This window comes from Haliotis rubra, unplaced genomic scaffold (genome assembly GCF_003918875.1).
Source record: "Haliotis rubra isolate DU_JTF1 unplaced genomic scaffold, ASM391887v1 Scf1425, whole genome shotgun sequence".
Taxonomy (NCBI): Eukaryota; Metazoa; Mollusca; class Gastropoda; order Lepetellida; family Haliotidae; genus Haliotis; species Haliotis rubra.
This window is the reverse complement of record NW_025765365.1, coordinates 96,223-124,144: the sequence shown is the minus strand read 5'-3', so window position 1 is coordinate 124,144 and position 27,922 is coordinate 96,223. Positions and strand designations below refer to the sequence as shown.

Genomic DNA, 27,922 nt, shown 5'->3' with positions numbered 1-27,922 from the left:
AGAATTAACAACTGAAGATAAGCTTGAGTACATTTGTCTACACAAGTTTATTAAAGTAAATATTTTATGTACTGTATAAGGTCCAAGTAAAAGAGGGGCAATGGTGTAGCCTGTGTTAGAGCGTTCAGCTAGGAAACAGAACATTAAAGGTCACATGCAACGTAAAACACAACTTTGCAGATTCTGATACCTTTCGGTATGGACTTACCGAAACAAAGCGTCAAAAATGCAAATTCAACTTATAAAGTTGAAAAATAACGCGATGAAAAAAAACGCGCAAAATCGGAGTTCAAACGTTTCACTAATTTTCCCCGACTTTTCTGGGGAAAACGGGTTTCAACAGCTGGGCTGCGCTCATAGCACGTGCGCAGTGAAATAGGTTCGCACAACTTGGAAGCGGGTTGTCTGGTGAATACTCGGTGAAGGCTTTGGTGTGACTATTTTCATAATGTTTTGTTGATATCTCACAGGCGCGAGATTTTTATATGTTATGACAGTAAATAAACTGTTTATATAATTTCATTTGTCTATTTCACCACACGTTCTTCTTACCGAGTCACTTTCTCAGTTCGATACTTAAAAGCAATGTCATTATTTAGCGTTGACACAATTTCTAACTGTGATATAGATATGTCGCTGTCACAGACAAAACTCAATGTCTTGTTTTATTGACACCTGTGTGTCTGCCTGCCTGTCTGCTAATGACAATATTCAATACACAACTGCGATCACTGACCACATGCAATTTGAATTTAACACCAATCAGGCTATACACCATAAACAAAATGCATTGATTTATGGCCCGAGTTCGGTCTCTGTCACATTATGTAATTACACAGACAGGCAGGTGTGATACTTGAACACATGACATGTTATGATGTCTGTTGATTGCAAAATGTTATACACAAAAAATGAGCATGTATTTACAAAACCCAACATCTCTATATATACACACACAAAGAGCCGTGAAGGCAGCATCTGCTAATGAACCAGCCGTTACACTTGAGTGCACACCCACCCGCTCTGACTGGGTTCGGTATCCGGCTGCTTCGTTTCGAGGGAGGTAAACCCAAGTACAAAATATTGCACTTTTGATTTGCGATTATACGCTTATAATTTTGTTTATTTGTTTTTTCATAATCAGCAATGCATATTATATGTCATGAAGAAGTGATAATTGTGTTTTAATTATGTTTGATTTTTTGGTTGCATGTGACCTTTAAGGAACTGTCTCTGAGCAATGATTCTGTTGACTGCATGGACAATGATAAAATTCCTGTTACTGAATTTAACGAAATTTCGAGCAGTAAGATAAAATTATCAAATCAGACCCATATACTTTTGTTATGTTTTAAACCATCAATACCAAAACTCGAACATTAAGCATACGTAATTTTATATTGAGCAGCAGTGCAACTTGTTTTTTTTGTCTTGTTCAACAAGGATATCACCTAAGGCTGCACAGGGTGCTGGTACTGTGGTAGGTTTCAGTTCCTTAATTCAAACACTGGGTACAATGGGTGAAGCGTTTTCCCGCAATGATATTGCTGATGCATTGGTCTAAGCAGTGTAAAACCTGACTGACTCCCTCTCAGTGCTAGACAGTGCCTTACCTTTGCCACACACTTGACACTTGTGAGGCTCCTGCTTTGTGTGGATCAGCATATGCCTCTTCATGTCACATCTCTGGATGAAGCTCAGCTCACAGGTCGGACACTTGTACTTGTTCTGGGAGCAGCACACAAAAACACTGTCAGTGCTTACGGGGAAATATCTAAGGTTAAAAACTAAATGCACATGGCAAGTAAACTGGGAAATAATTATCATTCTGTTCTAAATTGGGATGTCGGTTAAAGTTAGTGTAATTAAAATTCAGAAGTATTTCTTTAAAACTGCATTCAATGCAATAATAAAAACATTAAAGCATCTTCTGCTTTACTGGTTCTCATATCAGCAGGGCTCCAGATAATTTTTCAACATCAGGAGTACGTACTCCTTATTTGTTCAATATAGGAGTACTGGAAAACCTTAAGTGTACATTTAGAGTACTGAATGGAAATTAATGGACTATCAGTAATCTTGTGTTTCGTTTCATATATGCACCACAAAATTGCTACTCTTGTGTAAACAGAACAATACTTTTTTCAGATAAATACGCCTGTAAATGATTCTAAGACCGTACACCATTGCTGTGGTGCGAATCTGCTACGTTTTCTAAATTATTTCCTACCCTATAATGCATATTTTTTATCCGTACATATGCAGATACGGCCCTTATCTGGAGCCCTGTATCAGTGTACAATGCCATAACTTCCAATGCTTTAATTATAACAGCCCAACGTGAATCCAATCAGCAAATTTTCCTCTGACACGTCGTAGAATTGGGGCGGATTATTAGCCTCTGAGCAATTTTACATAAATCCCACGTATGGGTATTGATTTAAATGCTCCTTTGATTTCCTGCATGTTAAGATACTGAAATTCAATACAGGATATATTTCTTTTTCAATGTCCTAATCATAATGTTTTACTCAAGTTAATATTTGTATAAAATCTTTGAATGGCATTTGGTATATGACCAAGGGAAATGTTTATAAATGTCAACTTCAGTATTATGAAGAACGCACAATATTTTACAGAATATAGTATCACTCCCATCATTAGGTGTCATTATATTCTCCTGATGAAAGAGTAAAAATATAATCTGAAACATCATGTCCTCGTAATACAGAAGTTGACATCCACAAACATTCCCCTAATTATTGCATTTGTAAATGTATTATTTCACCACTGAATACATAATAACAGACAATATTTATTTCCCTGAACATGATGAAGTTCAGTTCCTATCAATATGTATGCTGAGTAATCTGTGTCTTGGAAACAACAGCAAAGTTTGTAGTTAGATTCGTGCAACAAAGAACTTTAATAATGACATTTCTCAACCATGTCTCAACCATATTAGAGATAACATAAAATCTAGCCCAGTATGACTAACTGTGATAACCTTGATCTCATGCCAAAAGAACAAACGGGAAACAAACTATGAATTGAGTGTTATGTACAACTCAACATTTGCTAGGGATCAAAGTAGTCCTAGTTAGTCAATGTCCTTAGCAAGTGTTGTATGGTACATATCATTACATTTCCCTACCTCATTGTTAACCTTGTGGATTTTCCGATGCCGCGTGTAATTCCCCAGAACATCAAACTGTGCACTACACAAGTCACACTTGAACACTTTTTCCTTGTCCACAACTCGTTTATACTTTTTCCTTGTTGGTGAAGTTTGTGGAACAATGTCAGCTAATTGAAGAGGTGGCTCCTCTTTGCCCTGTCTCTGCCTGTCCCCCTTCTCTGCATCCATATCAACAACCTCTGTATCTAACGAGTCATCCACAGAGTCATCCAGATCAGCATCGGTAATCTCATGGCCGAGGTCTTCCGTCAGAGTTGTTGTGATGTTCTGACAATATAAAACATCTTTGCTGGAAAAAGCACTATTACGTATAAGATGTACTAACACCGGTGTTGATTTCTCCTCACACATGATGGGCACAGTCACCTTCACCTCTTTCCCATCCGTATCTTTCGGAAGAATGGGAACTTTATGAGACGGCAGTTCCTTGACCAGTCTCGACCCTTCCTGAAGACCCTCAATTATCAGAGTTGAAGGAGCACAGTGTTTCCTCATCTCAACTGTCCTTGAAAGTTCTTTAGTGTCATTTGAGTTGTTTTCCTTTTGTGCTTCTTTCGATGATGCCCTGTCCTCGACCTCCTGGAGCTCCTCGGATGATGAACACTGGAGGATTGGCTGATCTGGAGTTAGAGTCAGTAGGTTGGTCAGAGGGAGGCAGTCTGACAGCTGTTTTGTTTGGGTCACTCCTGCATTTGATGGCAAGTCCTGAAAACTGAACAGCTCTGAAAAAGAATTGGACTCTGAACCTTCAGATTTTGAAAGAACCATGCGTTTCACTGAGCTTTTGTCCATATCACTGTCTGAGACAACCCGAGGTATTTCTGTTTGAATTAAGTTTGTCGAACCTGAGCAATTGTTTTTCATAAGAATGTCTTCTAGTCTAAGGAATGAGGTAGGATTAGCTTCATGTGTGTCTTGCGACTTCAACACCATGTGTGTCCCTTCTTGTAGAGCACTAGACACCTCCGTAGCTTCTGTCATGTTGGCAACACCTTTAGAAGAACCTGAAGCTCCAAATGGAAAATGTATCACATCCTTGTTTGAATGTTCTTTACCAAGCAGACTACTCCCAAGAGAGGTCTGGCAATAAGAAGAAGGCATCGGTACAGTCACAGTTTCTGTATAGGATGCACTACTCTTGCAGGTGTCGTCTGAACCAACCTTAACCACATCCTGCCCCGAAGCAGTAGCCATTGTCTGTACAGACGATGGAAGCGTTACCGGCTTGACAAGATTGAGAATGTCTGGGTTGATGCTGATTGGTGGAGTGTTCAGCACCCAGATTCCTGCAGCTGCTGGTGTTACGGACACAGAATTCATCCCGGACTGCGGAGACTCGGACTTCTTGGCATTTAGCACTGCGGACACCAGTGTCTGGGCGGTCATGTTCCCTATCACAACTGGTCCAGCATTCAGAGGACTGAGAAGCTGGACCCCTGGAACATGACCATGGCTGGAGCCTCCTGTTGAGGCAGCTGTTAATGATGGGATGGCTGACGTGACAGAAATCGGCAAGGAGCTATTACTGGCTGAAATAGCTGAAGCTGATGAGACTGAGACATTGTCAAAACAAGATGGTGGGCTACATGACAGACCTGTCTCAAAATTTGGAGTTATTGATAGTTCAAGGTCATCAGGGTCATCACCTTCTCTGACCAAAGAATAGGAAGATCCTAAAACTGAATCTGGGTCAAATTTGGAGGATTCACCAAAGTCCAAGCCAATATCAGAAGAGATCTGATCTGCTTTGTCATCAGACAGGGACGGGTTGAGCAGCCTCGAGATGTCAGTTGATGGACTGTCCGCAGCATCGTGGAGACTGGACACCTCTGACAAGCTGCTGCAGTTCATGTTGGCAACAAGCAGAGTTACCTCCCCTTTGTCATATCTGTTTCACATCCATAGTTCTACAACAGAAAGGTTCAGACTTTATAAATAAGATTCAGTAAAACAATGACATTTAAAAAACTGTCTGACACAACATGTATTTCAGTACAAGTTTTCACATCTAATGAACATTAACAACAGTTTAAATGAAGCATGATGGCAGCATTGAAATACCTGCCTGCCCGACCGCCCGGGACGGGTTATTTTCAACATGGACTGCCACATTTCAAATTCACCTGCCTGACGGTGGGGTTAAAATTTAGACATGCATATTAGTATTTTGTTTGTGGGCAGGTAGGTTTTGGTCAGGGCTGGCAAGTTTTACATCCCACCAGCCCTGTGGTCTGGCTGAAATTTTTGGGAGTTTCATACCCTGATGATGGTCAAGGAAATATTAAACGAAACGACAAATGTATTTCATGGGAACAAAGTTGCAAATTTTGTGCCTGTAGTCAAATGAATGAACCAGTATTTTGCACTGATAAACAACAATGCTCAAGTAAGTTTTCTTTTCCATGTGCAACTACTTAAGCAGATCTTTCACTTCCATTTACTAATGTTACATGGAAAATATGCCTGAAACATAAATTATTGCTAAGTGTTATTTCATATCTATTTTTGGTTACAGATAAGGTAAAACACTACCCCCTCCATCTTTTGAAAATTTAAACCCCTCACCCGATGTATTGTCCTACACATCCAAGATCATCATTATGGCATTCTACATTGTCTCCATCTGATGAGTTTGTATTAGTTGACGCCACTTGGGGCAATATTCCAGCAATATCATGACCAGGGACGATTGAGACAGCAATGACTGACTGTGTCCAGTATGGCTTTCTTTGTTGTTTAATGCCGCACGCAGCAATATTCCAGCAATATCATGACCGGGGACATGTGAGACGGCAATGACTGACTGTGTCCAGGATGGCTTTCTTTGTTGTTTAACGCCACACTCAGTAATATTCCAGCTATTTGGCAGCGGTCTGTAAATAATCGAGTCTGGACCAGACAATCCAGTGATCAACATCATGAGCATCAATCTACGCAATTGGGATACGATGCGTCCGAAAGCAGTAACACGATGATGTCAACCAAGTCAGCAAGCCTGACCACCCGATCCCATCAGTCGCCTCTTGCGACAAGTATGGCTTGCTGAAGACCAATTCTAACCCGGATCTTCAAGGGAAGTACAGACATGGAAGAATGTTTTCTCACCATTTGTTAAAATCATGGAAAAGTCCTCATGCATTTCTCTAGCACATTCACTGAACAACAAGCTTGTTATACAGTTACCCTTGCCCCATGCACCAACAACTGCATGTTCATTTGCGTCCACATGGATGGAATGCTCATGCAAGCAAAGTGCAGTAAAATGCACCAGAACCTAAACATTATATTCAAATTATGCTTTGTGTCAGCTACTTATCCAAAATCATAAAGCATAAAAAAACTCACAAGACAGTTACATAAAATTTCCGAGGTTACCATGGGAATACCAGTGTTCATTCCAACATTTCTAAAAAGTGAGCCCATGGCCCACCAGCCTCCAGTTATGTGGGTCATTTAGAAAATATTGTGGGCCATGTCAAATTGCTGTGACTTTTTAGCCATACGTTACCAGTTACTAGCATGAGTTCACATCGTTTTGGGGAGCGGTGGTATAGCCTAATGGATAAAGCGTCTGCTCATCATGCTGAAGACCCGGGTTTGATTAGCCACATGGGTACAATGTGTGAAGCCCATTTCTGGTATCCCCCACTATGATATTGCTGGAATATTGCTAAAAGCAGCATAAAACCATACTCACTCACTTCTTTTCAATCCAGGTGAGGTCAACAAGAGAAACCATTTTTAACACATTAATAAAACAGTAAACATCAAAAAGTATTTGAAAAATAAGATAAATAATAAACTATAAATGAGGTGAGGTGAGGTGAAAATTGGTTTTACGTCGTGCTTGAGAATATTTCGCTCATATGATGACGTGCATGCGTGTGTATGTGTATGTGCGGCTGCTTGTACTAGCCCAGACTTAAGCTGGTTTTATAGTGCTAGCCCACTCAGATACCATGCCGCAGTGAAGCATGAATACTCCACTCAGACACATTATACTGACTCCGAGCCGACCAGTCCTTGTTGTACCCATTAATGCCGAACGCCAGGAAGGGACCAACAAGTACCATATTTTAACGTCTTTTGGTATGACGCGGTCGGGGATCGAACCCGCGACCTTCCGCTCTCCGGGCGGACGCTCTCACCACTACATCACGGAGGCGGTCCAACTATAAATGAACCGAACCTCTATGTTCCCTGACAACACAACTAAACATTCCGATACTGATTGAACAGTTTACTTAGTCAAGCTGACACCAAGTGTGGGTTTTCAACCTGAACCTTGGGAAACAACTGGACACTTCAACAGTGAACAGTGATCCTTCTGATAATGGTCAGTCTGACAGTGACTAATACATTCATGCTGTCGGATTATGTTTCCGATTAATGAGATGTTTTACAAGTAATGGTGTTAACAAATGTTTAAGCGTCCGAAAGTGAGTGAGTGAGTTTAGTTTTACGCCGCACTCAGCAATATGGCGGCGGTCTGTAAATAACTGAGTCTGGACCAGACAATCCAGTGATCAATGGCATGAGCATCGATCTGCCCAATTGGGAACCGATGCGTCCGAAAGACTGTAACACGAGGATACCTCAGAGGTACATATAAACTGCGTATCTGCGTAAATTACGCAAATATTAGTGTGAAAACTCAATTCCTATTAAGTCTACTGCGTACAAGTACGCTTGAATTTTGGTAAATACTCAATAAATGTGATCTTACAGGCGTACACACGAAAATGTCAAATGTTAGCTTGCGTACCGGTGGATAGATAACATAACTGAGGTATACTGAGAGGTTCTATTTCCGGACATGACAACTTGCAGTCTTTCTTATCGTTTCTCATTACAGATCAAATATAAATAACAAACACTACCATTTAAACTTTTATATATTTAAAATTACTGGAAAACGTCAAAATACCCAACTGAGCTTGAGTGAGATGAGTACAATTTATTTGGCTACTCAAAGAAAAATTAGGATACCCAATTGAGATGAACACAAGCGAATCAGTGTTCACGAATAGCGTCTGACCCTCTGACAAATCTGGCAGATTCGCCAACGGTCAGACAGAAGTCTACAACCCGCCGGCCCCAGTGTCTGACTGTATATTTCACAATGACTTTGACTGAAGTTGTTTTATGTGACATGTGACACTTGTTTGCTGTTTATAAATCTTATGTTTGTTAATAATTTCAATGTCAATTATAAGAAATATTAAATCTGAAATGTGTGTTTAATTTTATTCCATGGGTCCTGTGCATTTTCAATAGGTCAGACAGACATCTGAAACTTACAGGACTCAATGTCCTGTGACTTTGAAACGCCATTCGTGAACACTGGCGAATACATAACTCAATGACCCCAAAAGTTATCTGTAGCTCTGTACCTGTAATGTTGGTTGGAAGTTCCCAGCCTGAACTTAACCATACCTCGTCAACACAGTGTTATCTGCTGGGTAATGCACATCTTACGATTTGCTGCTCATTTGAATGATAGCCACTAGCAAAGATGGAACCACATAGTTTTAACAAGAAGACAAAGTCATCAATATCCCCCGCAATGGCAAAATACTCTTCATGATTATGTCTACGAGTTATGATTATGTCAAATATTTATGTGTGTATATAGAAAAGTGGAAGGAGAGTATTGAAAGGTTTTGAAAGTTCTGCTCCAGAAAGGAGCACTGTCACCAATTTCATTCTATGTCAAACTTGTTGCCATGGAAACGCCAAAAATATTTTATTCAGAATTCCAAAACTACCAAAAGGCACAAGTACACCACCAGATCTATCTATGTGCCAAGTTTGGTGAAGAAATAGTGAACAGTTTTAGAGTTCAGCTCCGGAAAAGAGCACAACCACAATTTCAGGCTAAGTGAAAATTGTTGCCATGGAAACGCCAAAAATATTTTATTCAGAATTCCAAAACTACCAAAAGGCACAAGTACACCACCAGATCCATGTATGTGCCAAGTTTGGTGAAGAAATATTGAACGGTTTTAGAGTTCTGCTCCGGAAAAGACAAATTTGCACGTACCACCAATTCCAGGCTAAGTGAAACTTGTTGCCATGGAAACGCCAAAAATATTTTTTTCAGAATTCCAAAACTACCAAAAGGCACCACTACACCACCAGATCTATGTATGTGCCAAGTTTGGTGAAGAAATATTGAACAGTTTTAGAGTTCTGCTCCAGAAAAGAGCACAACCACCAATTTCAGTCTAAGTCGAACTTGTTACCATGGAAACGCCAAAATTATTTTATTCAGAATTCCAAAACTACCAAAAGGCACCACTACACCACCAGATCTATCTATGTGCCAAGTTTGGTGAAGAAATATTGAACAGTTTTAGAGTTCTGCTCCAGAAAAGAGCACTACCACCAATTTCAGTCTAAGTCGAACTTGTTGCCATGGAAACGCCAAAAATATTTTATTCAGAATTCCAAAACTATCAAAAGGCTCAAGTACACCACCAGATCTATCTATGTGCCAAGTTTGGTGAAGAAATAGTGAACAGTTTTAGCGTTCAGCTCCGGAAAAGAGCACAACCACGATTTCAGGCCAAGTGAAACTTGTTGCCATGGAAACGCCAAAAATATGTTATTCAGAATTCCAAAACTATCAAAAGGCACAAGTACACCACCAGATCTATCTATGTGCCAAGTTTGGTGATGAAATAGTGAATGGTTTTAGAGTTCTGCTCCGGAAAAGAGCACTACCACCAATTTCAGTCAAAGTCGACCTTTTTGCCATGGAAACGCTAAAAATATTTAATTCAGAATTCCAAAACTACCAAAAGGCACCAGTACACCACCAGATCCAAGTATGTGCCAAGTTTGGTGAAGAAATATTGAACGGTTTTAGAGTTCTGCTCCGGAAAAGACAAATGTGCACGGACGGACGTACAGACGGACGGACGGACGGACGGACGGAGTCCATTTTAATACCCCCCGCAAAATGCGTTTCGGGGGATAAAAAACTAAACACATGTTCATTGCTTTTGCTAAAAAACTGTAAAGCGTTCAGAGTTACATCGGCATTTTACAGTTGATATGTATCCCATGGCAACAAAAGCGTGAAACTTTAACATGCAAGCCAATTGGTTCACTTAACAAAACCGACCTATCACAACCAATTGGTTCACTTAACAAAACCGACCTATCACAACCAATTGGTTCACTTAACAAAACCGACCTATCACAACCAATTGGTTCACTTAACAAAACCGACCTATCACAACCAATTGGTTCACTTAACAAAACCGACCTATCACAACCAATTGGTTCACTTAACAAAACCGACCTATCACAACCAATTGGTTCACTTAACAAAACCGACCTATCACAACCAATTGGTTCACTTAACAAAACCGACCTATCACAACCAATTGGTTCACTTAACAAAACCGACCTATCACAACCAATTGGTTCACTTAACAAAACCGACCTATCACAACCAATTGGTTCACTTAACAAACAAACAACCAACACTATCACAACCGACCTATCACAACCAATTGGTTCACTTAACAAAACCGACCTATCACAACCAATTGGTTCACTTAACAAAACCGACCTATCACAACCAATTGGTTCACTTAACAAAACCGACCTATCACAACCAATTTTATGAGGAGATAACAAAACTTTACGGATGATCAACTTCCTTATTTTCACAAGTTGATCATCCCTAAAGTTTTGTCATCTCCATACCACCAACTTCTAGAATGCCACTCAAACAAATCAATTTTACGAAGCGCCTTGGTTTTACTTAGTAAACTGATCTGCAGGTTTCCGACAATTATTCAAAATAGGTTGAAAGTCATGAGCTGAGTTCAGAGTATTCAAACCTCGTTTCGGTGAGAATACTGACTGACTGACTGAGTTTAGTTTTACGCGGCTTTTAGCAATATTCCAGCAATATCACGGCAGAGGACACCAGAAATGGGCTTAACACATTGTGCCCATGTGGGGAATCGAACCCGGGTCTTCGGCATGACGAGTCAACGCTTTAACCACTAGGCTACCCTAAAGCCCTCGGTGAGAATAAGTGTATTGTTGTTTTTCAAAGACGTACTTGAATTTTACTTCAGCTACCAAGCAAAAACAAACTTGCAATGTGTTTCAGATTTACAGTTATGGATGCGCCACGCCACCCCGCCCTGCCCCGCCCTGCCCGTACCTGTACAGTGCGCCATGTTAGTGCATGAATGGCGCAAGAGAACATCAAAGAATGAAGACTGTAATACAATCAACATGAACTATACTACCCACAACTCACTTTCAGTGCCAAAAGTCATGTCATCAATTAAATTGATATTTGTGTCCTACATGTGATGCTTTGTCTGCTAATGGCCATCAACATGGCAACATCTCTCATCTAAATGGTGTTTTCACTAATGAAATTTTCAATCTCTGCAACCTGTGGCATCCTCGTCCCGTTCGGCAACACCTATACGATTACAGGTAACAAACACCGACAGGTATCCATGTTACAATTACACAAACATGTACTGTTAGGAAGAGTCCATTTTCACCTATTTAACAACAAAACAAATGGTTAAATTTACTAAATTTATCGAAGTTATATTACTTTTTCAAATCCTTGGGATAAAATACTAGCCTTTGTTGTAATGAATGTTAGAATCTTAAGTTCTCGATTTGATTGAACATATTGATTTAGTTTTACATGGACCATAGACAACCCTGGAGAATAATGGATTCTTCCGAAGGGAAAACAAATAAAATAATATGCTTCTACCACTAAATGTGTTTTCGGTCACATTTACCAAATTAATCAACTTGAAGGAAGGTGAATCGCTTCGCCCGTGTTGAGGAAAGGAATAACAAGTGAGTGGATTCTGATAACAAATCATATGTTTCAGAACATTCTTTAGATGTTTCTATTTTGACACAACATGTTTTTTTTCAGTTCACAATTAAAGTAACATTAAAATGTATTTGTTAATGGCACCTGAATCGGTAGCATGTAATGAAATGACAATTTCTTTTCATCAGTTCACATCATCAAACCTCAAGTCAAAAATACATTTTTGAAACAGTATTATCGTCTTCTATGCTGGATTTCTTAAGATCTTTTCATTCCAATACAGTAGCTATGTTTTAAATAAGAATCTCGGAATAAATATTTTGGAGAGTTTACAAAGTGGACTGGTCATGATAGAACCTGTTATTAATACACAATGCACTTCACAGGGCTTTATATGATGCATAATTCTTGCATATTTGACACAACAATTATGTTAAATACTCCCTAAATATTTTCATACCAGTCATAGCTGATGCAAAAGAAATTTCAAATACACGATCTTGAATCCACTAAATACAATAACCGTGCACTGCATCAGATTCCTTACAACATAGGACAATATCAAAAGCATGCCTTTTCAGCCCTTGCTTTGTTTAAAATTACTAATGGAATTATTTTATTAACAAAGTATTTCATGAATCACAAATTTAGAAAATAACTCCCAAAAACATTTACTGTAAGTCACTATGACTCGTTCTGCCCAAAGTCTATGTAGAACCCTGATTTCATAAAGTCATCAAACGTAACCAGGGTTACATTTTGAATCACACATTCTCAGTAAAGTAAAAACACTGGGTCCTATGCAGGAATCGAATCTTCACTCTCCGAGCGATGCACCAAATTGCTAACAAACCAACTCAGCTATGAAACCCACTAAGCAACTTAGGACTTTATTCAACCAAACAAATAAAACTTGAACCTGTTGAACCTGTTTTCTTTATTTATAACCATAAATACCAGACAACTGTTGGATAAAAAATAACATATACCATCATGTACACCCTGTGCCTCGACATTGACGTGTCCTACTTTTTCAATGTTCAGAAAACATTTGAGACTAAACATGTTAACAAACGTTAAGTTTAAAAGTATCACAGTTTACAAATTTACATACAACATTCAATACATGTTGCCATTCATAATTTTCTCAAATTAAAAAAAAAAGATACAATAATCACTTGATAACTATTCATCTATCACTACCCAGATGACTACCAAGCAACAAAATGCTAAATCCAACACTGAAATACCGTAAATTAACCTTGTACTGAGTTAAACATAAACTTGATGACAGCATTGACAGGTCACAGGTCACAGGTCACATGGGAAAATTTAAATTAAAAATTGCACAAATTAAGTTCATTAAACTTTGGTTTTAAAGTTTTAACAAACTGAAAGGGACAATAATTTTTACTTTGTTATAACTGAAGTTTGCTAAATGCACACAGTAAAACATACAGCAAGGGGCTGCAACAAGATACATTATTCATTATATCTGTCAGTTTGTTATAAGCATGTTTTTTATTAACACTTCCAGTTAGCAAACACACATTTCCAGTACAGTATTAACTTTGAACCAGAAAATCCTATAAGTCCAACTTCCAGTTTAATGACCTTGAACTTCAATCTCAGCCATAAAGTATTTAGAGATCATGTTCATAAAGTTCTATCAAACTCATTTGAGGAATCGAACCCGAGTCTTCAGCATGACAAGGGGACACTTTAACCACTAGGCTACCCCACCGCCTTCCCGAGTCTTCAGCATGACAAGGGGACACTTTAACCATTAGGCTACCCCCACCACCCCTCTCAATCAAGAACATTATTTCTTTCAACGTCACTTCGACATTTGGCACAATTAAAACATGTGATCTGTGTTAAGGTACTTACTTAGAGGTCATATATTACCTGACAGCAAACATCTTTAATTTGTCATGAATTAAAATGAAACTTTGACCATTGCTTTGAAACTTGACCCTCAGTGACCTTGACCTTATAAATCGTCAAACAGTTGATATGCTCTAGACTGACTGACTGAGTTTGGTTTTACGCTGCTTTTAGCAATATTCCAGCTACATCACGGCGGGGGACACCAGAAATGGGCTTCACACATTGTACCCATGTGGGGATTCGAACCCAGGTCTTCGGCGTGAGATATGCTCTAGAATTGCCTTTGACATCATGTATACTGAGTTTTAACAAATTCAACTTCTAAATCCTTAAATTATTGGGGAAAGATGCTTTTTATTATGACTAGTTCATAGCTTATCTCACATGCAATTGTACATGGGTATATCAGGTATAATACGGTAACTTCTACTGTTAGCACATGGTTGAGAAAATGTTGCAGGGCTCAATTTGGCTGTTGAACTCATGGTCGAGTAAACACATTAACATAGGTGTCTGCTGATAACATGACATTATCACACACAAAATATAACTTGTGCAGTTTTGAAATTGCCTGGAGGTCTCAATCATTCCCCTCTTCAAGATTTGAGAATTCTTGTATCAGAGTACCCAATCTAATTATAATGAAATTGCAATGATTTTCCAATTCTGAGAAACGTAGGTCCTGCGGCCTATCATGTCCACTGGGCTTGTTTGTTCCTGAACACCACACTTAGCAATATTCCACAATCACGCACCAATCAATAATAGTGGGTATTTGTAACCGCGCCTATATCCGTGCATTCAATGCTCGCTCAAGGCGCTACAGCACACATATTTTTACCCCGGATAACCCAAGCTGCCTGTTAGGCGCTAGAAGGTTATAGTCACATGACTTATCCCACCGGGTACCCATTTTCCTGCTGGGTGAACAGAGACAATGTTGAACAAACTGACTTGCCTAGGTGAGACCACATGTGTCACATGTGCTTTGTTGTGGGGCAGGACTCAAGTCCTAGAAACTCTCAGGAGCCAAGCTGCCAAGCACAGTCACCCATCCAAGGACTCTCCGAGCTCGACGGTGCTTAACTTCACCGATTTGTGACCTGAGCTTTGAGCACAGGACCACGCGCCACATGGTACCAATCAGACCCATTCAGAACGTGTAGTCACCTCTTATAATGAGACAGTTGATGAATCAAACCATATCCCTTCATGAATTCAATTCATTATCCAAGGTCACTAGAATCGAGTATTTATAAGTATGATTCTGAGAGTCTTTACTTGGAACCAGTTTGTTTTTAAACAAAATGAGAAACACAAAATGGAAAATGTCCCAGCCATGCAATAGCATAACTTGTGTCATTAGGCTATAAACGACATTGTTCGCAATCTATTATTTTCTTTTTTGATGATTTATGGAAAATATCATTCAAATGTTTCAACTTAAGCAATTACATGACATGTAATTACTACATATTAACAGGGCTCCAAATAATTTTTCAACATCAGGAGTACGTACTCCTTATTTGTTCAATATAGGAGTACTGGAAAACTTTAAGTGTACATTTAGGGTACTGAATGGAGTATCAGTAATCTTGTGTTTCGTTTCATATATTGCTACTCTTGTGTAAACAGGTCAATGAACAAGAAAACAAATATTTTTCAAATAAATATGTCTGTAAATGATTCTAAGACCATACACCATTGCTGTGGAGTGTATCTGCTACGTTTTCAAAATTATTTCCATACCGTACCGTGCATATGTTTTATCCGTACATAAGCTGATACGGCCCTTATCTGGACCCCTGATTAACCATAAAATTCATGAATGAATATTCATGTTCATTACGATATTTTCGTAAAACATGTTATAATCGCCTCATAGTGTATTCATTGCATCCCTATTGAGCACATGCCACCAGGGACCAGTTCGGCCCCGGAACACTCCTTGGGGGAAGTTCATGAAAAATGTATTCAATATTATGTATTGGAATCTGTGCTTGTAGTCATCGGAGAAACTGACATGTTTTAACTTTTCACAGAAACTGGTCATCCCATCAACATGGAACACAAACCTACAATCACACTTCCAGGGCTCAACCTGCGGAGACGACAGATTGAAATACCTAAAATTGTAAGTTTGCACTCTCTGTGTTATTGTTAATGAAACAATCAGCAACAATCTAGCTTTATCATTGAGGCCATTTCTCAACCATTGTATCAGCAGTGAGGTCTGTCTAAATAATTGTAACTGGAAAAACGCTTCCTCAGGTCATACAAACAGCAAAAAATTGTTCACTGGACAAGGAGGATGCCCTCATTAAAATGTGTTGGGAAAAAGTATGTTTATTTACTAAGTCGACCTACACCATACCTGTCACATCCCTCATGCCTACTTGCGTTATTTTTAGCATCAGGGGATTTCTACCAAAACATCATACTGAAAGCTGAAGCAGTACTTTCAGAAATAGAAAAGTATTTTCAGCGGCATCCCTAGACTAACAACTAGTCTCTGAAATGAACATATTTTACAGAAAAAAAGCTCATAGTAAGATAAATAAAATATAATGAAAAGGAGCCCTGAGACTTTCTTCATTTTTAGAATCTGTGGAAATGTAGACTTGCCACATTTTCTAGACATGCGTGGGCTTTCTTGGATATATTTGCTTCAGGGTCTGTATGGCAGACTACAGCGTCCCTTGAAAATAACTATGAGGCCACTAAAGGCATCAGTATGAATAATAAATGCCATTTGAACAAAGTTGAGTCTGAAAACCAAACATATTCATGTTCTCGAATCATTTATCTGAATATGGCAAAATGGGTGCAAATCATACATTCCAGAGCTGAACTGTGAACATCATGTCGGTCTCACCAGCTCTGTGTGTGTGTGTGTGTGTGTGTGTGTGTGTGTGTGTGTGTGTGTGTGTGTGTGTGTGTGTGTGTGTGTGTGTGTGTGTGTGTGTGTGTGTGTGTGTGTGTGTGTGTGTGTGTGTGTGTGTGTGTGTGTGTGTTTGCACAATTCATATTGGGTATGTGTTCACAGACACCTTCCAGTGCTTCATAATATTAATTTTGTGTATATTGTACATATACACTTTAGAGTCATGAAGATCCAGGTTAGAATTGATCTTCAGTGACCAATGCTTATCGTAAGAGGTGACTAAGGGATCGGGTGGTCAGACTCGCTGACTTTGTTGACACATGTCATCGTAGCCCAATTTGGCAGATCAATGCTCATGCTGTTGATCACTGGATTGTCTGGTCCAGACTCGATTATTTACAGACCGCCACCATATAGCTGGAAAGCTGAGTGCAGCGTTATACTCAACTCACTCACTCACATATAAACTTTCGTAGAATGTAAACATACATGTTATTCAGCACAATTGTAAGGTAACACTTTCTAAATTATTACATGTGTAAGTCTTGTTTAACGGATTTCCATTCCGACGAATACTGTCGTGCCACGTGATGCATTAGATCTGGTAGTATTTCTGCACACCTTGATGAGGACCTTTTCATAAAACCCCATCAACGGCGCCCGAGAATCGGGTGAGATCACTTGCTTAGAAGTGATCAGTGTTGTTACCCAAACCACAAACAATTCAGATGAAACGTAGAAATAAAAACCCATTATTTACACAATCTGCACCACTCCGTACCTTTTTAACTTGAAGTAAGGTTTGTTTTGATGTTTTCTTCGCGGAATAAGTTTTGTATTCAAAGCTTCTGGCGGCAAGTCCCAAATCACATGGAAGAGTCCTTCTGCATTAAAACGTAACGCCTCATGGTTGGGTCCGACATGTCCATTTATAATATTCGCTGCGGCATATTTCAGAAAAACGCAAAGCAAACGTTAATTGCTACTGATGAATGCATTTCGAGAAAAGAAAAATCCGCGAAAACATCCTTTACGTGGCGGAAGTATACATTTGGCAGGGGAAGTAACTCTTGTCAATCACAATTTCACGAGCCACTAGGTAAAAGTTCAACTCGTTTCAAAGCAGATAGCCTTGTTCCAAGGCTGTACCGAATACTACTGATCATACAGGGGCGGATACAGCTTTTTTAGAAAGGGGGGTTCATTTTCACCCGTTTCACGACAGTTTCAATGGTCATTTAATATACTTTCAGGACAAACGTTGGGGTCCGCACCCCTGGACCCCACCTCTGGATCCGCGTATGTATATCCATGAGCCATCCTCTGAAGAGGTAAGTCTAGATAAGAACTCTAGATAAGTCTGTTTTATATATATTCGAGAAATTATCGTTTAAACTATCAATTATTTCCTTAGAGACTTGAGCATGTCTATAAAGCCAGTTATAATTTGATATATTTTGTTAACTCATATATCTGCCAAAACTCGCATTCCATTATATTTATATCACGTTTCAATACATATTTAACATACATGAGTCTTTTGGAATAAATGCCTTAAGGCGTATGCAAATATTTGTATTTGAAAACTCTATAAATAACAATATTAAGCTCCATTTTTATGAAAATATATGGTCCTTTTTTCAATTAGAAACAGACGTATTGTTTTGGCGTGTGTGATAATGAAGACAGCTTAAAGGCCTAAATGAAGCATTTCATTTTACTGGAACTTATATAACACAGACTAACCTATTTTTAAGATAGTCCGTGTGACTGAATCGTCTTGCATTGATAAGTTACTATATACTATATATAAGTCCCTTATCGTGTAGCTGGGTAGCATAAGTGTAAAGATTATTACAAAAAATGTCAGACTGTTTTGCTCGGGATCTTTGGTTTGGTTGGTTGGCTAGTTGTTTTACGCCGCACTCAGCAATATTCCAGCTATATGGCGACGGTCTGTAAATAATCGCGTCTGGACCAGACAACCACGTGATCAACAGCATGAGCGAGTCTGACCACCGGATCCCGTTAGTCGCCTTCGATGTTAGTACGGTCCAGTCTACATACACTGTAAAAATGACCGTTTATATATTAAACGCAAAATTAAACGCATTTTTGTCCTACGGTTTTAAACACCGTTATGTGTTTATTATCTAAACGCTGTTTATGTTATAAACACGTGTTTACCAGCTAAACAATGGTTTAGTTTCTAAGCGGTATTGGTGTTTACAATCTAATCACTTAACGCTGTTTAACAAATGACTCACCTTGTTAAACACAAAACCCTGTTTACATTATCACTTGTGTTTAGGAACTAAACATCTTGCGATTAAACAAAACCAATGAAGAACTGACAATTTTGTACCCATGAATTGTTGTAGATATATAGATTGGTCTGTCTCTGCCCCTTGTGTTTAGGAACTAAACATCTTGCGATTAAACAAAACCAATGAAGAACTGACAATTTTGTACCCATGAATTGTTGTACATATATAGATTGGTCTGTCTCTGCCCCTTGTGTTTAGGAACTAAACATCTTGCGATTAAACAAAACCAATGAAGAACTGACAATTTTAGACCCATGAATTGTTGTACATATATAGATTGGTCTGTCTCTGCCCCTTGTGTTTAGGAACTAAACATCTTGCGATTAAACAAAACCAATGAAGAACTGACAATTTTGTACCCATGAATTGTTGTACATACATGTATATAGATTGGTCTGTCTCTGCCCCTTGTGTTTAGGAACTAAACATCTTGCGATTAAACAAAACCAATGAAGAACTGACAATTTTGTACCCATGAATTGTTGTACATATATAGATTGGTCTGTCTCTGCCCCTTGTGTTTAGGAACTAAACATCTTGCGATTAAACAAAACCAATGAAGAACTGACAATTTTGTACCCATGAATTGTTGTACATATATAGATTGGTCTGTCTCTGCCCCTTGTGTTTAGGAACTAAACATCTTGCGATTAAACAAAACCAATGAAGAACTGACAATTTTGGACCCATGAATTGTTGTAGATATATAGATTGGTCTGTCTCTGCCCCTTGTGTTTAGGAACTAAACATCTTGCGATTAAAAAAACCAATGAAGAACTGACAATTTTGTACCCATGAATTGTTGTACATATATAGATTGGTCTGTCTCTGCCCCTTGTGTTTAGGAACTAAACATCTTGCGATTAAACAAAACCAATGAAGAACTGACAATTTTAGACCCATGAATTGTTGTACATATATAGATTGGTCTGTCTCTGCCCCTTGTGTTTAGGAACTAAACATCTTGCGATTAAAAAAACCAATGAAGAACTGACAATTTTGTACCCATGAATTGTTGTACATACATGTATATAGATTGGTCTGTCTCTGCCCCTTGTGTTTAGGAACTAAACATCTTGCGATTAAACAAAACCAATGAAGAACTGACAATTTTAGACCCATGAATTGTTGTACATATATAGATTGGTCTGTCTCTGCCCCTTGTGTTTAGGAACTAAACATCTTGCGATTAAACAAAACCAATGAAGAACTGACAATTTTGTACCCATGAATTGTTGTACATATATAGATTGGTCTGTCTCTGCCCCTTGTGTTTAGGAACTAAACATCTTGCGATTAAATAAAACCAATGAAGAACTGACAATTTTGGACCCATGAATTGTTGTACATATATAGATTGGTCTGTCTCTGCTCCTTGTGTTTAGGAACTAAACATCTTGCGATTAAACAAAACCAATGAAGAACTGACAATTTTGGACCCATGAATTGTTGTACATATATAGATTGGTCTGTCTCTGCCCCTTGTGTTTAGGAACTAAACATCTTGCGATTAAACAAAACCAATGAAGAACTGACAATTTTGGACCCATGAATTGTTGTACATATATAGATTGGTCTGTCTCTGCCCCTTGTGTTTAGGAACTAAACGTCTTGCGATTAAACAAAACCAATGAAGAACTGACAATTTTAGACCCATGAATTGTTGTAGATATATAGATTGGTCTGTCTCTGCCCCTTGTGTTTAGGAACTAAACATCTTGCGATTAAACAAAACCAATGAAGAACTGACAATTTTAGACCCATGAATTGTTGTACATATATAGATTGGTCTGTCTCTGCCCCTTGTGTTTAGGAACTAAACATCTTGCGATTAAACAAAACCAATGAAGAACTGACAATTTTAGACCCATGAATTGTTGTAGATATATAGATTGGTCTGTCTCTGCCCCTTGTGTTTAGGAACTAAACATCTTGCGATTAAACAAAACCAATGAAGAACTGACAATTTTGTACCCATGAATTGTTGTAGATATATAGATTGGTCTGTCTCTGCCCCTTGTGTTTAGGAACTAAACATCTTGCGATTAAACAAAACCAATGAAGAACTGACAATTTTAGACCCATGAATTGTTGTACATATATAGATTGGTCTGTCTCTGCCCCTTGTGTTTAGGAACTAAACATCTTGCGATTAAACAAAACCAATGAAGAACTGACAATTTTGTACCCATGAATTGTTGTAGATATATAGATTGGTCTGTCTCTGCCCCTTCATACAGCAGACTGTGAACGTACCTTTTCACATCAAAACCAAATACTGACAAAATTGAGGAATAGGTTAGGCAGTGGCATCTCAGACAAACTCCATCGAGTAGTACGGCTCCATGGACAGGGCCTACAAAATCATGACTTTCAGAAAAAATTGAACACATGGCATGCAAAGAAATCTCGCAAGATACCCTTGAAGCATTGAGTCACTTAGTGGTTGATTGAAATAAAAATGAACACCCACGATTTGCATGAATTGTTTATTTTTGCCTTCAATAAAATCTATTGCCTATTGGCTTTGCAATATCGGGAAGTTGGGCCCATCATATTTTCAGATGGCTTACTTTGTTTCTAATTGGAACATTGACCAAACTGTCTTTCCCAATCACTGAACATGTGCAGAAACTGCACATACTTTTTGGACTTTTGTTCGGTGAAGGCTTCATCTAAAACCAATTGTTGTACTAGGCCAAGAATCTGTGAATATTGTCTTGGATAAGATAACCATGCAATGTAGTACACAGCCAGCAAATGGAAGACTGACTTTCTGAATGTTGGGCATGATGAGAGGTTAACATTATCAGCTTTTACAAGAGCATGTGTTACTGCATCATTGTTCACAAACACCATCAGGCTTGGGGAATGTTCGTTTGACACACTGTTTACAGCTTTGTCTACTTCGTCAGGTGAAAGATCCTGAAAAATAAATTGATACAAACAATACAACAACCCCAATGAGTTTGTTTGGCATAGTATACATTTTCCAAAATATATAAAGCGTATATGTATATATTTGCTTTCATTATTATGACCCCTAAATATGAGAGGACATAGGCATTCCTCGTGTCTAAGTGTGCCTCAATTTGCTGTACAGAACTGAATAGTTCTTAGAACACAAGAATTCCGTGGATTGTAATCTGGATTCACACTGAATACATTTCTAGGTTTGTCAGCCCCAATCCGTGCTACTGGGTTTAATCGTACTCCCGTATGTCGCGTTTTGATATAGAGCAAACAACTGAACCGTTCATAGTGAACATGAAACTAACAAGGTACGTATTATACGGCACAGATTGTTTGGTTCTTGTACGTCAGTTTGTGCTGTGGACCATGTCGGGAGTTTCCTCTGTTTAAGATTGTGTGTTCTCTCGTTATAATGATGCATTGTGATATGTAAGGATACGCAATGCGATAGGCAGCGATAGGTTTGATATTATCGTACCCTATTTATCCGGCACGGGCACATTAATAGTTTTGAGGGATGAACACTCATATATCGCATCCACAATTTGAGCTTGTATTATACGGGGGATTTAAAACTACGCTATGTGCATGGTTCTCCCAGTTAGTGGTTAAATAGCTGGCACATTACGCCGAAAACCCGAGTTCGATTCCCAAAGGCAATTGAGTGCGGTGTGTCCCATCGTGAGTGCCCCACCAAACACTGGCGTTTACAGGCCTGTAGGCTGTAGCCCTGGGATTTCATGGGGTGAGAGGTGTTGGACCGTGGTGGTGGTGTAGAGGGTTGGGGAGCAATCATGAGCCAGTATTACTAAGAGGTGTGTGTTGGGGGTTGAAGGCGGAATTGGGGGTAAGTCGACCCTCAGCAGACATTTACCCCTCGCGTTGTATGACCTGACAAGTGTAAAGATGATATTTGCATGACGATCGATATAGCATCTGTTCCTCAAATATATGTATAGAATATTAACTGAATGACACATAAGACTGGATGGATTAATTTTAGGAGCAACTGCTCGAAATTGTTTTTCCAGGATTTGCTGTTTTATTAGATCTTATTCAGGATTAATGATATACAGCTCATTCACATTTAACATAAGACGAACGTCATTAAGAATGGTAGATTACAATGGTGGAAGTTAGCGATATTTTAGTAACCGTTCATGTTTAGCTACGTTTTCTAAATCAATGAGCCCAAAGGTTGTGCTAAAACTGGCAAAGAAATCATAAACTGACAAGCATTTAACATCACACCAAGTATTGGTTTTAGCAGGCGATATCACAGATTTAAAATCGCAACCTTGGTGCAATTATTGACACACCGAATTTAGCTTAACGTCCAGATATAGTTGCTCTTTGAAACGGGCGTAACTCTGTCTTGGTTCTTATCTACACGGCCCAGTTGCACAAAGTGAGTTTAGCGCGTCGACTACCGTCAGCCTTTGTTAACGTATTGGGTACGTCCACTTAAGGGCTAAAACAGATTTGTGCAGCGGGTCCCATTACATACCCCTAAGGGTGCTATGTGGAAGAGAGCCTTGGGTGTCCTCAAATAGATCAGGGGTGGTGGTTGGGGTACCCTATAGTGGTTAAAGCGTTCGTCACGCCCAAGACCGGGTTCGATTCCCCACGTGGAAACATTGAATGAAGCCTATTTCCTTTGTCCCCGCTTTAATATTGCTAAAAGCGGGGGGAAACTAAACTCGCTCATTCAGTCATCCACCCACACACCCGACCCACCCACCAACTCACCCTCTCTCTCTCTCTCTCACACACACACACACACACACACACACATCCACTCACAGAAAATTGCTCCTATAAAAAACTAGACTAACGCTTAGTCCCTGAATATATATAATTTTGATAGTAACAATGAAACCCATTTAAATTGAAATAGAGCCCTTGTGAGTTGGAGATTCCCGAACCTGGGGAAATCTTGTCTTGCTTCATTTAGGGCTTTAGCATTGCAGGGAGGGCTTGGCAGTAGGGAAAATAATGTGGTTCAGGGCCTGTGAGACAGACTAAAAAAACACATAAGAAACGTGATGTGCGCTGAGAGCCTGCACTACAGTACAGTGACTCGACTTGTTATAGTGCTTGGGACGAGGCATACAAAGTGTGCCATGAGTGAGTGCTGGAGTGCATCAGTCAGCATAACATCACATGATTTCGTGGTCGTATTGTTTGTTTCCGGGGAACATCACCCTTACATTGTGCAACGATCTCAGCGTTGGTCAAAGAGCAACACTAACTCTCGCGTTTCCGTGTGAGTGTTCCCGTCAGTGTACAACGCTCTCAACCATACGTACACGTGAGTCTTGCTTTTCATTTCCTTAGACAAACATATGTTACTATACTATTCTTCAATAACCACTATCATTTTATTTCTATCTTTTCCAAATGCTTATTCCATAGAGGAAACATTTCCCGGGAAATCTTATTTGGGGAGCCTAACAGTGACATTTATAGGTCATGTAAATAAAATACATATTCTGTAATGCACAATATCTGCTGTCCTCGGTATTAGCCACGTGGATTCTCTTCTTGTAACCATGGTGACAGCAGTGTTGGCACGGGGCACACACGAGTGTGGTGGGAGTTAGAAGTAGTAGTGCCATTTAGCGTTTAAACAAAATAGATATCAAACCAATATAAATTGGTGAGTGAGTATTGTTTCCTGCCGCTTTTAGTAATGTTCCGGCAAGACGTGGCCTGGTAACCAGAAATGGGCTACACGCATTTATGGAATATAGTTTGCAGGACTTGCCGATCTTATTAACATTACGGGCAGAAAACCCGCAGTAGTGTTACGAACATTGTTTTGTGCTGTGACTTGAAGATATTAGGTCGGTGTGCGAGTGCCCCAGTTGGCTGAGGCGCCTAGAGTTAAATTGTCGTATTCACTGGACAGAAATTAACCTATGATCGTCAGTTCGAATCCCGATTCGCTCAGTTTTTGTGTCCAAGTTTGCCAGCTCCATAGACCATACCCTTGCTCGTAGGTTTCACCACAGTGGTGAGCGAGTGAGTTTAGTTTTACGCCGCACTAAGCAATATATCAGCTTTATGGCGGCGTCTGTAAATAATCGAGTCTGGATCAGACAATCCGGTGATCAACAGCATCAGCATCGATATATCATGCCATGTGTCAGCCAAGTCGGCGAACCTGACCACCCGATCCCGTTAATCGCCTAGCTCTCACAACAAGCATACTAAAGATTTTTATTCTGACCCGGATCTTCACAGTACGTGGTAAATGTCTAGCTGAGACCTACATCTCTTAAAACATAGGCCTTTCGCCAACGTTAAACGGACACATCGTGATGTAACAGGAATACTGTTCAAATCAGCGTAAAACACAACTCGTTCATAAAAATTGCGTTTGTATATACATTGAGCTGATCCAAAAAAGCTAGGTGATGCCCATTTCGGCATTTCCGAGTTGCACTTGAGCGGGGGCTTATGTCATCCCGTGCATGGTGACTTGTCAAACTGGTAGATGCGTTCAAAGTTCGACTCCATCTAATTATACGTCCACCGGCTTTCAGGACAGGAAACTTTGTATTGGTATTGTGCTTGCGACGGAATGCTATCGCACAGACGTTTCGAAACCCATACCAACATTTGTTACTCATTCACATGCGGACATGCTCTACTGGACTCCGTCTTCAGTATGCGTCATTGTTAATTCATCAAATACTTGTAAATAGTAGCGCAACTGACGAGCGCTTGCAAAGAATTGAACCTGTTGCGTAATCTCGAGTCCTGTTAACCATACTAAAATAACTGGTTAAACGAGAGAGACAGAGAGTAGACAGTTATACTTACAGCATTGATAGTTTTGTTCATCGTAGATAGCAGCATCCTATTGTGAGGTAAAGTGTTTTGGTGAACATTACATTTTCACTAAGGTTCTTATTGACGAAATGATGTGTTTTCCTGATAGAAAACGAGCCATTTCTAAAAAGTCAGACTGAAAGTAAACGGGTTTTTCCCCAGCCCATTGGCTTCGCGTTAGATTTTGGTTATTTCCCTCATATATCGTATAATGTGTTGTCAGACACTTATGTTTCTGAACACACGAACGACTTGAAAACATCACACTATCTTAAAGTAAAACCAAATGAAAGATCTTTCTTTTTTGTCATTCAAGAATTCAACAATGTTTGAGTGACGCATCACCACTCGTTCAAGAAGACGCTTGATGTCATATTGATCTATATAGCGGAAAGAGTTCCTTACGTATCCCCCGCCTATTTTTGTGATGAGCAAACACTAGATTATAGTTTAGTCTATAGTTTATAGTTAAAAATTAGGTTGGGGGTACGTAAGGAACTCTTACCTACATATAGCACCTACGAGATACTGAATGATCTGAACGATTATTTTCGGGAGAGGAAGTAATTACGTATATCGACTTGGTTAGGTTTTCAGCGCCATGTCCCGAGGATATTTCAGCAGTTTCATAGATAGATCGTTAATGAAATCTTAGACACGTCCCACAAAACGATCTTGCGCGATAATTCTGTCACTGTTCCAACTGCATGACGATAATTGTTGGTTGACGTACAGAACAAGCTCCCAAGTACCAGAGACCATCTAATACAATTTTATTACATGCTCTCTAAAAATACTGAACACACATATTGCAGAACACTTGTCCATTTTTTCATAAATCACATCCCATAGTCAAGGAGCTTATGGGATTCCGTGAAAGTTTTTTGATGAAAGCAAATCATATATTCTTTTGTGTTTATATGTTAAAGGAGTTTAAAAAAATGTTTGGTTCCAATCTGAATATTGATGCGAAAGCTATTTTTAGCTCAAAATCCAAGATGGCCGCCAAAATTTAACCGGGAACTGAAAAAGTTGCAAAAACTCAGAACAAAACAATAGTTTTAATATCTAATACCATGCATATTTGGTTACGGAATATATATCTCATATGCTGTAAGTCACCAGATCTTTTTAGTTTGATTTTTAGTCTTAAATGTACATTAAAGAGTCATTTTTTAGCTCTAAAAGTTTAAATGATGAATAAAATACCTATTTCTTCACAAGGCATATATTTTGTATAGAACTAGTACAATATGAAAAAGGAATATACTTTTTACCCTGTTTATCAACTATAGAAGAGGTCTTTACATGAAACTGCAACCCAGAAATAAACTCTTCAAAAAAAGAAACGCACAAGCCATTTTTTAGAAGAATTTCTTGCATTAGTTTAAGAGCTATTATTTCATGTAATCCCAATGGTAAAACGGTGAAAATTAAAACGTCTATAGACAAAGCCTTTACTGTTGTGTTTCTGTTCTCTTGAGTCCACAAGATGGCGTCAAAGTCAGTTCTTTGTATGGCCACCATTGGCAGCAATTACTGCTCGGCACCGTCTCGGCACAGACTGGATAAGTTGACAAAGTAGCTATTATCATCGTAGGCGACTTCAATTTCCATTTTGACAACAAGGATAACATGACACTAAACGAATAATTAATCTTCTTGAAGTCCACAACTGTGTACAACTTGTGTCAGAGGCAAGCCACAGAGCTGGACACACTCTGGACTGGATAGTTACCCGTGATTCAGACGCGTGTGTCAGTTGTGTACCTGTATAGGATCTACAGCTCTGACCATTTCCATATATTTGTGAGCTTGGACCTCTCAATACCCAGTCCGAATGTGAAGATTACTCACTGTAGGAACATGTGCTCCCTGGATATGGATACTTTTAAAGACAATTTGCTAAACTCAGACCTTATACTTGAGCTACCGTCTGACGCTGAGAGTCTCGTTCTGCTATACAATAGAGTTCT

At 39.1% G+C, this 27,922-nt stretch overlaps 2 protein-coding genes across 3 annotated transcripts in view; one reads left to right on the top strand and one right to left on the bottom strand.

The window, feature by feature from the left end:
- LOC124269160 overlaps positions 1-17,857 on the bottom strand; it is a 30,605-nt gene extending 12,748 nt beyond the window's left edge. For both annotated transcript variants that reach the window (XR_006896446.1, XM_046704175.1), the window contains exons 1-3: positions 17,591-17,857; positions 3,155-5,106; positions 1,614-1,728 (exon numbers count right to left, since the gene is read on the bottom strand). Coding sequence is in view for 1 of the 2 variants with exons in the window: in XM_046704175.1 (XP_046560131.1) it covers positions 1,614-1,728; positions 3,155-5,050 (2,011 nt within the window). In the remaining variant the exon portion in view is untranslated. The remainder of the gene's footprint in view (positions 1-1,613; positions 1,729-3,154; positions 5,107-17,590) is intronic.
- Positions 11,972-27,922, top strand: part of LOC124269165 (glycerophosphocholine acyltransferase 1-like) — a 42,159-nt gene continuing 26,208 nt past the window's right edge. The window contains exons 1-3 of the mRNA XM_046704178.1: positions 11,972-12,055; positions 15,968-16,059; positions 18,063-18,140. Of these exons, the coding sequence (XP_046560134.1) occupies positions 15,988-16,059; positions 18,063-18,140 (150 nt within the window). The 5' untranslated portion in view covers positions 11,972-12,055; positions 15,968-15,987. The remainder of the gene's footprint in view (positions 12,056-15,967; positions 16,060-18,062; positions 18,141-27,922) is intronic.